Genomic DNA, 13,495 nt, shown 5'->3' on the forward strand with positions numbered 1-13,495 from the left:
TACAAGCTAAGGCACTAGATGGTGCTATTTGGTATATTTATCTGTCTTGGGATGGAACTCCACAATTCATGTGGGGTCAAGGATGGAGAAAAGATGCATTACAATTTTACATCTAGCTCCCACATAAGCTAGCGAATATTAGCCAGGCCAACAGCCCTCATCCTCCTTCATCAAGCCTTTTAACCGTGCAGAAGAAAGAATATATTAATGATAAATTATCTTCCAACACTTCAAGCTACAGAGACCAGGCTGAAACCCCAACAACGTCACAGCTGTTCTCAGACAGGTATTTCCTCACCTTAGGCACTGCATGGTGGACAACAAGATACAGAGATACACAACGCATATATGCTGCTGCAAGGAAGTAATAAAAGCTACAGGGAGTCATTCAGAGAAGCACAACCATCTACCTTCTAAAAGCAAGCGATCGGACAAAGCAGGAGAACCGCTATAGTCTGTATGAGCTCTTTAGCTGGGAATGAGCGGGATAAAAGAATAAAGAGCCGTGTGGACTCTCTCCCTCTACATGGAACAGGGGAAGACGAGTTCATGGTCCTGTGAGGCCTCGACGGCTATGAAAGCTGGAGTAGCTTTGGTAGGCTTGGGAACGATAACTAACCCGGGGAGAGTCCTGCTCTGTTGGCAGCCCGTTCTGAGAGACCTGCTCCCCCTCCCTGGAAACACAAACACAAACAGAGATCTTCATTAACACAGAGAGCCTGCTGACCAGTGTAATTAAAGTGGGTGTTAACGGTAAGGAAACGTACACTCTGTAAACTTGATTCAAACATTGGGCTCAGAAAAAGGAAAACAGCTTCAATAAATATAGCATAAACAAAGATAATGAGACGAATATAATGTCCCTGTCAGGACAAAATCTTGTATATCACTGCTGATGGTAGTGGTAACTTTACAGGAGAAGAAAAAAACATACTTTACTTTTAATGTAAGTCAATGGAACCAGAATTTTGTCCAAGTCATTTTGGGGCATTTCTATTGGGCCATTCTTCATGAAATTTACCCGCAATGTAAAGGCATTTTTAATTTATGTCAAAAACTGAAAAAACGACTAAAATGGAGATATGAGGAGATATTTGTACTGACAACAGCGATATATTTTGCTTTTTTTATTTATTTTTACAAAACTTGAACACTGCAGTTGTTCTTAATATTGTGTTAAGATTTCATGATGAATGAATCAGTCAATCCTGGAAAAAAAAAAAAATCACTTCCATTCAGAGTTAATTATGTTTTTTGCTTCTCCTATAAAGTTACAATTTTGGAGGTACAGTTTTGTCCTGACAGTGAGCATAAGAAGCCTTATTAAAAAAAATTCTAAATGTCATTAAAGATGCATCAATCTAAAGGTGGCTATGCAACTGCATTGATTCTGGATTGTTAGAAAGAATTAAAATTGACTCAGTTATATGCATATGCTGTCAATTTTCTGCCGAAATACAATTTTTGAGTTCTTTTCAAATGTTAAAAAATACATTCTACTACTGTGTAAATACACTGTTAGAAATAAAGGTTCTGTGCAGGTCCGTTTTTCCTTCATCAAGGTACAAACAATGTAAATGCTCCCTCAAAGGTACAACAGTGGTTTTAAGGTCCAACTGTGAACCTTAAATAAGTTTTTCCAGGTGAAAAGTTCGTATTTGTACCTTTTCATAACCAAATGCTTTAAAACAGAACAGTAAAATAAAAGCCTGGAGACGAGACGGGGTGTGTGGAGTCAGTACAGCTTAGAACATATCATTTCAGTGGATTATGGTTCAGTTATGTTCCCTGACTAAAGGTACTGAGATGTACCCTTGAGGGAACCACAGAAGTGACAGTTTAGTACCATTATTTTTGAGAATGTACTGCCTTCAGTCACATTTTTGTGTTCAGTGAATTTTAAAAATGATTCTGATTTGTACCAAAATACTCAAATTAACATTTGAGAATTTGAGATTTTATGATGTGTTGAATGATTTTGGAAATTATAACAAAAAGTCTGTGAGGTCAGAGATTTGCACCCCTAGTCATTATCATTACATCATTTGACCCCTTTTCTTTTACTCACAAAGCTTAGTTGCATGTTATGCATTATAAATGTTATGATGTTGTTCCTCTACATTTGTGGCATCATCTCAGTAACTTCACAGTAGGTCACAGTCTGTTGTTCATTGTGAACACACTCATCTGTACCACGAACAGTATCAAATCAGGTCATAACAAAATCACCTCTGCTGTGGAGAAGCTGCTTCAGCGGGCGGAGCTTCGACGGGCGGGGGCTGTCTCTTCCTCTCTTCTTCCTCTTGCTGTCTTCTCACTTCCAACAACTCCATCTGAACACACACACGGGTTTATCACAGGTACATTACAGGTACATTTTCATTCACGAAGGTATAAACAACGTAAATGCACAATGAAACAACGGTGTTAAGGTCCAACTATGTACCTTAAATGAATTTGTCGCAGGTGAAAGACACATTTTCATACCTTTCCATAACCTAATGCTTTAAAACAGAGCAATAAAATAAAAACCCTGCTTTAGTAATTAATGTTCTCTAACTACAGAAACTGAAGACATGCCCTTAAGGGAGCCATCGTAGTGATAGTGTTTAGTACAAGTGTGGAAGCTACTGCTCTCTCACCGTGGTTAGTCTCTCCAGAGCAGCAAAGCGTTCCTCCCAGGTGGCAGCCGACTTCTCGAAGGCCTCATGCCTTTTAATGAGTTTCTCCACCTCGTCCACACTCTGACCCACTTCCCGGCTGGACAGGTACGGCTCCTGGCCCAGCAACCAGGCCTCGGCCACCCCTGCGTCTCGCGAGAACTGGTGCACTTCCAGAACTGAGTTTAAAAAAGAAATTTAAATATTAAAAGCTGAAAACTACTTAAAGGACAGTCAGTCTTGAACTACTTTTTGTTCACACTTTGGGCATTTCATATAGAAACAATACAATCAATCATCAATCAATCAATCTACCAACCTTTTTTCTAAACTCAGAGTACATTGAGGGTGACCCTCATTTACAAAGTAGCCGAGCCAATACAGAAATCAGGGATTGAGAAATTGGACAGTAAAAACATATCAAATGCTAAAAAAGTAATAAAAAAAAATCACAGTAGTAAATTTCATAGCAGAAAAGTAAAAAAAACAACAACGAACAAACAAAAAACAATAAACCTTGAAATTTCAACAATATAGTAACTTAATACATCAGAGATCAAGTTTAAAATAAATAAATAAATAAATAACATAAATAAAGAAACAGAAAATGTAAAACAATAAATTGGCAAGAATAAAATAAATAAAAAGTATAATAAAAGGTGAAACCACAGCTCAAACATACCAAAATCATATTAAAAGTTAACTAAAATCAAGTAAAACAGCTGTTTATATTACTATATATGACATCAGGCTGTCATGTACCGTCTCTTTTAAATAAACATTAAACAAATAAATACTGGATACAATATGAGTGTATAAAGAAATAAACTGATGCTGGATTGGGTGGTTAATTGGTGCTGTAAATTACCCAGTCTCAGCCATTCCCACCGGTCCTCCCACTTGTCAATCATCTCTTTCCTCTTGTCCGTCAGCTGTAGCAACTTCTCTTTGATCTGGAAAGAAGGATGAAGGACGTCTATGCAATCAGAGTCAAAAGATACTTTCATTTCACAAAACATAACCTCCATTCACTTTACCAGGTTGAAGTGGCACAAATACGATTTATTCCCCTAATGTGACTCAGATCTGATGTTTTCAGGGCTGTGTGGACACGCAAACCTGATCTTTTCAAATCCAACCTGAGCCACTTTCACATGTGGTTCTAGATCAGATATGTATCCGATTCGTGGCCATGCGACCTTAATGTGACGCTCAGATCAGAATTCATGTGCTTTTTTTCCCACTGCGCCATCACTCAGCATTACCATGGCAGCAGCGCCGAACAGAAGTTAAAGCCTGTAAACGGTGGAAAAGCAGCTCATCTCACCTTTTTCTCCTTCGTCTCGCTCTAATAATGAAGCTGAGAGCTGATCAGAGTTAATTATCTTCTCAGCGACGCTCGTTCTGCTCGTTAGTTTGTGCTGATGATGAACGTGATTCATTCACGTGACGTTACTGAGTAGGATGAGCTCATGAGGGTCATTTCAGGACGCCGGTTCGTCACATTAATGACAGATTTGAGTCACTTACCTAAACGAGTGCGAACCATCGTGTCAGAGAGATCGGATTTAAGCAAAAAATCAGATTTGAGCAACGACGCTTGTAATGTGAACGTAGCCAAAAAATGTGCCCTGATGTGACCGCAACCTGTGCCACAGACTGCAAGTGCATATTGGGGCTGTTGTAAAGTATATTTTGTGGAGCATCTCTTTATTTATATTTGAGCCACAATGTTAAAATAGTGCTATTCTGGAGGTAAATATTCTCTGAGCGCTCTGGGTTCGTGCCACTGCATCTGCTGCCACTGTTAGAAGAAGCCTCCCAATAACACGCTTTAAAGATACAATTTTATGGCTGGTTTTAAAAGGCGGAGAAAATGTCATGCAATTGGTCACCAGTAGTTGATTAAACTAACAAATCAAACGGAATATGTGATAAACCGCAACTTGACCAGCTCTACTCTCTGGCTCATGTATATGGGCTTGAACATACATACACAGGCAGAGTGTGTCCTGTTTGTGTCTTAAATTCAACTTAGTTATCCAAAAGGATCTTTACCCACTATGTGAAAACACCACTAACCAATAACACACCCCGGAAATTGTAGCTTATCTGTAAAACGTTATGATCTTGATTTCTTCTGTAAAAAATGCCAGAAAATTCCACTTGGTGTTTTCAGAAAATATCTAAAAGCTGCACTGCCATCTGCTGGACAAAAATATATCCCGCATTGGGCCGCTTTAACACTAAGCACTGGGAGTATCTGTTCAAGTCTAATAATGGATGGAAACAGAAACAGAGTCAGAGTTAGAGAGATACACTGATACAGAAGCGCAGGTGTTGTTCTAACCTCTTCAGAAGCATAGTGTTTGCGTGCCAGTAGAGCTTTCCCCAGCTCGATGCAGGTGGTGAAGCTGTCATTGCGAGCGTCGATCTCGGCCTTGATGCCTTGGTGATTGTTCATTAGGAGCTCCACAGATGACACGTCCCTGAATAAGCAAGAAAACATCTTAAATTCACTGTGAGCTACAAGTAAAAGAGTTGAGATGATGCCTTTGAAATAAACGTCAGATCCCTAAAGTGATATTTTGGCAAAAAAGAGCAAATGTTTTGATACTATAATGCAGTGACACTGTATGACATGATATTATCTATAAAAATGGCCAAAGAATGTCACACAGCTAAAAACAGTACCCTGTTAGAAATAAAGGTTCTGTTCAGGTACATTTTTCCTTCATCAAGGTACAAACAATGTAAATGTTCCCTCAAAGGTACAACAGTAGTTTTAAGGTCTGATTGTGAACCTTAAATAAGTTTTTCCAGGTGAAAAAGTTCGCTGGGCGATATGGCCAAAAACGTTATCACGATAAACAAAATTCATATCGTTCGATATCGATACATACCGCGATAAATGTCAAATCATGATTTCTTTCACGTTTGAAGGCTGATTTTGCTCCTGGGTGGTTAACTGTGGTTTTAAACTATCACTTATGGTCCGATCATGACAACCACTCGGCAAACAGTGGAACATTTCACTAATCTGTCTTGGGACAGTGTGAGAAAGTTTCTGAGCTGTTTTTATCAGCTGGAAAAGCACAGCTGCAATTTTTGTAATAGTCATAATTTAAGAAAGAAAACAGATTATTTTCAGCTGTCTGGTGTCGAACGCTCGGCTACCCCGTTACAAATGCTAAACAAGTGGCCAACAACAGTGCTAAACTCTTTAGTTTCTCAACAACGTCGACTCGGTTCGGTAGGTCACTGCTGTCACTCCTACCACATCCATGTCAGAGCATATCACAGTATTCAGACACCAGCTAGACGGCTGGGTTTCTCTATGCTATCGCAGTAGTTTAAGGGGTGAACCGCAGTATATCTGACGTTCGCTGTGTAAAAGCATTATCTGCAGTGTGAATCTCACAAACCAGTCACAGAGTCCTCCTTTTAGGTATGTTTAAACTGAAAGCGGTGATTTTGTGTCGTGTTTGATCTACACCACTGACCTCGTCACTCACACTCGGTCACAGGAGAACAGATCGCCGGTCGCTCCACTCAGACAGGGACTGTATAACTCCGCGTTTCAGCCGTTGCTAAAGTATATTAGGCGACCCTTTTTTTACTCGTGGACCCCTCCCTCTCTAATCAAGTCGAAAAATTCGGAAGTGCGCCCTCTCCTGGCAACAGCAAAGTAGTGTCGCTTTCCTTGCAGTAGAAAACGCCACCAGGGCTTTCGCTAAAACGTGGAGGTGTGAGAATGGTGTATTATATCGAACATTTATCGAACCTGTCTTATCGCTCTATCGAGGAAAAGTTATATCGTGATACTTATCGTTATCGTTTTATTGCCCAGCCCTACTTAGAACATATCATTTCAGTGGATTATGGTTCAGTTATGTTCCCTGACTAAAGGTACTGAGATGGACCCTTGAGGGTTCCACCCCAGTGACAAGAGGGGCACTGCCCCAGTGACAGTTTAGTACCTTTATTTCTGAGAGTGTGGCAGTAGCCTGAATTTAAGAGATAACATTATGCCACACATAATGAGATTAACAACTCAACATAGTTTGAATCATGTACTGTGCTAATACAATGGATTTAAGCTTCCAATACTTTTTAGTCAAACTTGTAGCTCCAATGAAAAACTAAACAAGCACAGCAAACGTATCTTCCAACACCAGACATATCTTGGCTGATCAACTACATGCGAGTTAAAGGGGTTTTTCAATGAACTAGCGTTTTAATTATCCCACTCCTTTCCTTCAACAACAATCTCTGGTTGTACAAAAAGGAAAGATGCCTACAGTTTAAAAAATATATTTTTGGGTAAGTTTTCAGTGCCTGTTCTGAAGAAACAATGGCCTGTTTGGGTCGTGGCAAAATGTTAAGTAAAAATGAAGAAAAAAAAACACAGCTGGCCCACAGATTTGCTGAGATTTTTAAATATGGCCTTCTTAGTGGTTGAGTTTGACACCCCTGATCTAAACCCCACTTAAAAACAGCACAGACCAGAATGACTTGCATGCTGGAATGTGCTGATTAATGTTGGCCACCCTGCATGGTCATGCTGGCTGACCAGCATACCAGCATCTCAAACACAACATATGTTGGTTTTGGTGGTGATCGGCATATAAACTTCCACTGCTGCTGAGCAGCATCTAAAACACAACATGTGCTGGGTTTCTATGCTTTTTACCTAAAAGGCCAGTGAGATATTCCAGTTTAAAGATTAGTTAAACCTTGATGATGTTTTCTTGAAGGTAGGAGGAACTTCGACTGCTCTGGGGTGGATCTTTGGGCTAGGCTTGGTTCGTAGGTTAGGTTTCGAAATGTTTTTTTCCTGGGCTGCTGAAGGCAGAAGGAAGGCTGACTGCTAACCTGACTGCTAGGAAGTCGAACATCTTAGTGTAGCCCTAAAACTGTAATAACTGTCTTCAAACCATCACCATTACAATGGAGAGAACTGATTGCTTGAATGACTCGTCAGTTGAGGAGGACAACAAGCTAAAAGCTAAAGTTAGCGAGGTAGCTGACTATCTAGATACTTTACCTCAGTTTGGCTTCTTTTCTCTGGCTAATAGGCTAAAAACGGTGTCAACTGTATCTTAAATACAGGTAGAATCACTCTTTTATTTACGATGTTGTACAAAGACCAAGGTAAGAGGTACACTAGTGCTAGCTTGGCTGTATTTACCAATCACTGGCTAGGCTAGCAGTCAGGTTGGTTGACACCAGAGATCCACCAGAGTGGCTGCATGATGTATTTGCAAAATGCATGCTGGGTATTGTAGTGAGAGAGCACTGATGAACAGGAACATGAAAGCAATATAAAATCGAAAATTCTGTCAAACTGATTGGGCTCCAGTGCAGAGTTGAGGGATAAACACTGAATAACATGACAAACAGTTATGGAACTCGAGTTTTAGGCCCCTTTAATGTCCCATTGCTAAAAGATAAGAGACTAGAAGGTCAGTTTGTCTATTCTGTTTTTCCCTCTCTCTATCAAACCCCTTAGTCATGACACTCCTGAGCAAAAGCATTAGGACAGGAAACTGCACAGACAAATGTGATTACACCTCTTGTCTCTCCTGTTCATATCTCTCTATTCCATTTTTCCTCTCAGTGCTGCTCACATTACTCTATCCCTCGTTTCTGTTTGTCCTGTTCATGTTCTCTGCCCTCCGTGTGGACAGAGTGCAGATGCCAATTTCAAGATAACAGAAGCCAGAGCTCAACTTATTATGACAATTAGAGGGATGTTGTCCAAGAGGCATGAGGGGAAAACAAACTAGGGAAGGAACGGTTACCAGTCTTAGTGATTTACATGAGATATTAGGCATAAAATCATATAATAAATCATATGCAAACGGCAATCATCGGGGTCCAAGCACCTTGTGTCGGTATGAGCTATTCTGAAGATAAACTGTGTGCAGAGTTTTTTAAGACAGGACTCCATTTGTCATGACTGTTGATGAGGAGTCTCTTAGGAAGATGGGCTCCAAAGCTTATGTGGATTGTCCTTCAGCTGCTTGCAAAAATGCTGACACCAAATTTGTAAGAATGGGATGAAAAACCTAGTACTAGTTCGCAAAGGTATATTTCACATATAATGTTATCCTAAAGTAAATGACACCAAGGAATACAGGGAATATGGAAGAATTTTTACTGTATGTCTCAGTATGTCAAACGTTGCTCTATAGTGCCACCATCTGGCCAACTGGTGTCCTTTAACTTGCTTGAGTAGTGAGTAACACTGCACCTATCATCCAAATGCATTTTTTCTTATTTGTCCATGGTTTGCTTCAAATAGCTGCATTTTCACTGTGTGAAATTGTTTAATATCTTTAAAACCTATTTTATTAATATGTTCTAAGAGGAACATAAAATGAGCAGTGTGGAATTTTAAGGCTGCACCTACTTCACATTTGAGGAAACAAAAAATAGAGCATAACACAAAAAATAACTCCCAAAATGAGAGAAAGAATTAAAAAAAACAAAAAGTTGAGCTCTTTTTCTATTTTGAGAGATCCTATCTCTCATTCTGTTCTTTTGTTTTCTTTTCTTTCTGCATGTACACAGTTCTAACCTGTCTCGCTTTGAGTCCATCACCAACTGAGGCATAAACACAGCAGGTGCTGTAAATACTGGCTAATTACCTTCGTGCCTTTTACCTAATGAGCCCAGCAAGGCATCTCTGGCTTCTCTCTAGCTTTGAGAAGGAAAAAGTTAGACATACAAGACATACAATAACACTGGATAAAATAGCAGTGTTAAAATCTCTTGTCTTTCCCAAACGTGGACCTTTTTGGTCTATTTAAAGAAATATTTCAGCCTCACATCCTCCTAACAATGAATGTGACAGCCAACAATATCCAGTGGACACTAGTAAGCATGATCCTATTTGCACAAGATTTCACTCATTATGTTGGCATTTTTGTGCTACTAAAATATTCCTCGAACATTTTTCAGCCTAATCTCTATTCTTTAATTTCATTTAATGGCAATTAAATACACATTATTCACTTTTTTAAGAGAAATTTCTGAAGTCATTAAACATAAGACAACATACTTGCAGAAAGTTAAAGGAAAATAAGTGATAAAAACAAAAGTTTCCAAAAATAAGAGTTTAAAAACTGATTAAAAGCTACAGAAAAAACGACCACCTGGAAGACCCGGTAGACACCAAAACTGCCCCCATCAGAAAAAACAGCACTTAAAGGTTTCATCTTCGAGAGAGAAGAGAAAACCATCAAACAAAGAAGCTGAACAATGGACTGACCACCCCAGAGTCCAGACCTCAACATCACTGGATGTGCTTGATTACTTCAGAAAATGATCAACCAGCTTCTAAGACAGAACTTTATAAAAATATCCCTGCAGATTTCTTTGAAAAACTTAAAGTAAGCCTCTTTAAAAGAAACGGTCATAATACTTCTTCTGACTCTGGAAGATAAATTCATAAAATTAATTAAAGAATAAGTTAAAAAATGGTTGTCTCTGACTTTTGCAGACTAGCATGTGGTCGAACACTGCAGATGATATTTTCCCTGTAAATTAAAAGAACAAAAAAACCTTTGACATAAAATGTACTTATAACAGGAGCCAATGGGCAGATGCGTTGAATTTGCCTGTGGTAATCGGCAGGAAGGTGCGGCAGACAGAGATCAGACTGAAGCATTTACTTAATAAGACCACAGTAAAATCTTATTACCTTGTTTAATTTCATTAACACTCCACCTGTGAGACTCTTATTGCATTACGCGGTGTACCTGGGTTTCTCCTGTGCATCAATAAGCCGGATGACGTCCTCCATCCAGAGCATGAGGTCTCGCACCATGCTGAAGAAGCGGAACTTGTCGCTGGTGTCCAGCAGGCGTACGCGGCGGCCGTCGCAGGCTTCCAGCAGGGCGCGCCACGCCTCCAGCACCTCGCCCTCACGTCGCTGGATGTCATCCGCCTTGTCCCCGGCGTAGGCCGACTGCAGGCGCACGGCGTCCTCCTGCAGCTGCTTCACCTGCGCAGCAGATGGTAAAGTGTTTAAAAGAACAGCTTGAATGAGCAACCTTAACATGGCTAACTATGAAAGAAAGCTAGCACAGCCAGTTAAGCGTGAGATCACTTTGCACTGTCAAAAAAAAAGGTACAGTGCAGGTACATTTCTCGTTCTTCAAGGTACAAACAATGTAAATGTGCCCTCAAAGCTACAACAGTGCTTTTAAGGTCTGATTGTGAACCTTAAACAAGTTTCTCCAGGTGAAAAGTTCGTATTTGTACCTTTTCATAGCCAAATGTTTTAAAACAGAACAGTAAAATAAAAGCCTGGAGACGAGACGGGGTGTGTGGAGTCAGTACAGCTTAGAACATATCATTTCAGTGGATTATGGTTCAGTTATGTTCCCTGACTAAAGGTACTGAGATGTACCCTTGAGGGTCCCACCCCAGAGACAAACAGTGACCATTTACTGCCTTTATCTTCTAAGAGTGCATCATTAAATAGGCCATATGGCCCACTGTAAACCCGAAATAAGGTGCAATATCCTTGAACATTAGATATAATAAAACACATACAACTCAAGTGCGGCGTCCATCATTGCTGTTTCATTGCAAGAAAAGTAGTGAGAGCTCCGCCTTGTGGATGTTTGCACACATAGGCATTCATTTCCCTACACTCTCACATCTCTATAGAAATGCTAATTATTCTTTGGCCTGGTATAACCACCAACATTTCACGTTCTGCCTGTGCAATTTATGGTGAATCAACCCGGCTTTTGTTACTGTTCAGGCCTAAAACCTAATAGATGACAATCATGAGGAATTTGTAGGAAGGTAACAGTGAATTGGGCCGACTTCAATATTCAGTACAACTGAGCATCTCAGACAAAGCAATCAACCCACCTGTGTGCCTAGAGCCTGAATGTCGTGCTCAAAGGTGGTGTGCATCCTCTGGAGCGTCTCCACCGTGTTCTGGTCTCGGCCCAGCTCCTCCGGAAGCTTCTTGTGTTTATCTAGAATGCGTCCTAGCACCTCCTTGGCATCGTGGTAGAACTTGTGCAGCTCATAGGAGGCGGCCAAGATCTGGGTGCGAGTGTCGATCAACTCCAGCAGGTCCGCCCATGCCTCGTTGAGCCCGTCTTTCCACTCGGCGATGGTTGCGGCGTCTGCGTGACCTGAATTGATCAAGTCGTCGGCCATTTTGTTGACGGCGTCGACGCGTTCCTGGCCGATGTTGCCTGTGTCGCGAGCGAACTCTCGGAAACGTTCCTGAAGCATCTGTACAGGTGCAAATTACGTTTACAGTTATCTTTACTGGTCTTAGGGTAAAGACTTTAACTAAGCAACAAAAAACATACTGAAAACAAGAAACTGTCATTTAAAAAGTAGCCAGAATTAAAAAAAAATGAATCTCTTTTTTATTGAAAAAGATGTAAATCAGTAGTCTTTGTTTATTAGGCATTTCAGTGAATCGGTACTATAAGCTAGGACTAGTCTTGCCCCAACTAGATCACTGGAGAAACTAGAGAATAGTGAACTGAAGAACTGAAGATACTGGAAAGTCTTACAGTCACATGTTCGTAGTCCTGGCCCAGTTCGTGAGACCCTGCCACCACCTCTCTCTCTGCGATCCACTGTTCTAAATCGTCTACTTCACGGTTCAACTGGAACAGACGGGATCTTTCGTCCAGTTTCCCACGTCTTTCCTCGGACAGGTCCTTCAGGCCGGCGTACAGTTTGTCCACTTGGGATTGGCGCATGCTGATTCGCTCACTGGGGGTGATAAGAGGGCCAGTCAGTTCAGTATTAGTCAAAATTTTAATCAAAACTTTAGTAATAACCTCTCTTTGCACTGTAAGTGACACTTGTTACCTTAAAAATGGCTTATCAAAGTACATTATGAGACAGATGATAACTTGGATTAGCATTAGAGTAATTAGCGTTAGAGTCAAGAATTCATTTAAACCACTGCAAAGCTTTACCGAACTCTCCTAGACAATCAAATAACGTCTCGTTCTCATATCTTTTTTTTCAAATCTCCACCTGCTGCATTTATAGAATTCTGAATATTTGTAGCCAATTACTTATTTTGTAAGCTATTCTCACTTCTCACTCAAATTATTTTAATTTTCTATTAATATTAGCCTGTTTCACCATGCTCTGCTACGCAACTTGTGCTTTGACCCCCCACCCCAACCCCCCCAGTGGTTACACCACAAAAAGCTAAGACGCCAAATGTCTAATCCAAGCAAATAAGCAGTTTTAATAATCCTACCTCCTGGGGACGCTTAAAGAGATTTAACGGTTATCTGTAGCTAATGTAGCCTATTATTTAATATAAAACAACGTGTTTTTATTTAAAGTATTTTTTGCATATTTCAAGTATTCTTGAAACATTTCAAGGTTGACTACGAGTGCCTATTTTTTGCAGTTTCAGTTTTGGCATATTTGGAATAAACAATGTCCAGCTTGGGTCATAGAAAAAAGTTAATTAAAACTGAAATAAAAACATAGGTGTTATCTGGCCAATGGATCTGTTAACATTTTTTTTAATATGGTCCTTTTAGTGGTTGAGCTTGACACCCCTGTTCTACAAAGCCCAATTTAATTTAAATGTTTATAAAAGCCAGCAGAACTGACACAGACCACTATTCACTAAAAAGTTAGCCCACAGCGATGACTATGTTTAGTAATATTTTATGTTTCTACAGTCATTATTCGGCAGTGGTAGAGTGAATCCCTGCTGCGCCTTTGCTTGTTTAGCCTATATCCTTTCTTGGAACGAACTGATTATAATAAAAATCACATATTATGTACTAGTTAGTAAAGCAACTTTTTAATAATTT

General features: G+C 40.0%; 2 protein-coding genes across 4 annotated transcripts in view; both read right to left on the reverse strand.

The window, feature by feature from the left end:
* The window catches only part of adgrb3 (adhesion G protein-coupled receptor B3), a 994,217-nt gene that overhangs the window by 323,539 nt on the left and 657,183 nt on the right, over positions 1 to 13,495 (reverse strand). The gene's annotated exons all lie outside the window — the stretch shown is intronic.
* LOC118816763 (spectrin beta chain, non-erythrocytic 1-like) overlaps positions 1 to 13,495 on the reverse strand; it is a 148,105-nt gene that overhangs the window by 11,532 nt on the left and 123,078 nt on the right. For all 3 annotated transcript variants that reach the window (XM_036583343.1, XM_036583344.1, XM_036583345.1), the window contains 8 exons: positions 12,218 to 12,422; positions 11,553 to 11,927; positions 10,427 to 10,671; positions 5,011 to 5,149; positions 3,529 to 3,613; positions 2,643 to 2,839; positions 2,230 to 2,333; positions 620 to 674 (listed from right to left, as the gene is read on the reverse strand). In XM_036583343.1, the coding sequence (XP_036439236.1) occupies positions 620 to 674; positions 2,230 to 2,333; positions 2,643 to 2,839; positions 3,529 to 3,613; positions 5,011 to 5,149; positions 10,427 to 10,671; positions 11,553 to 11,927; positions 12,218 to 12,422 (1,405 nt within the window). The remainder of the gene's footprint in view (positions 1 to 619; positions 675 to 2,229; positions 2,334 to 2,642; positions 2,840 to 3,528; positions 3,614 to 5,010; positions 5,150 to 10,426; positions 10,672 to 11,552; positions 11,928 to 12,217; positions 12,423 to 13,495) is intronic.

Source organism: Colossoma macropomum, unplaced genomic scaffold (genome assembly GCF_904425465.1).
Source record: "Colossoma macropomum unplaced genomic scaffold, Colossoma_macropomum, whole genome shotgun sequence".
NCBI lineage: Eukaryota > Metazoa > Chordata > Actinopteri > Characiformes > Serrasalmidae > Colossoma > Colossoma macropomum.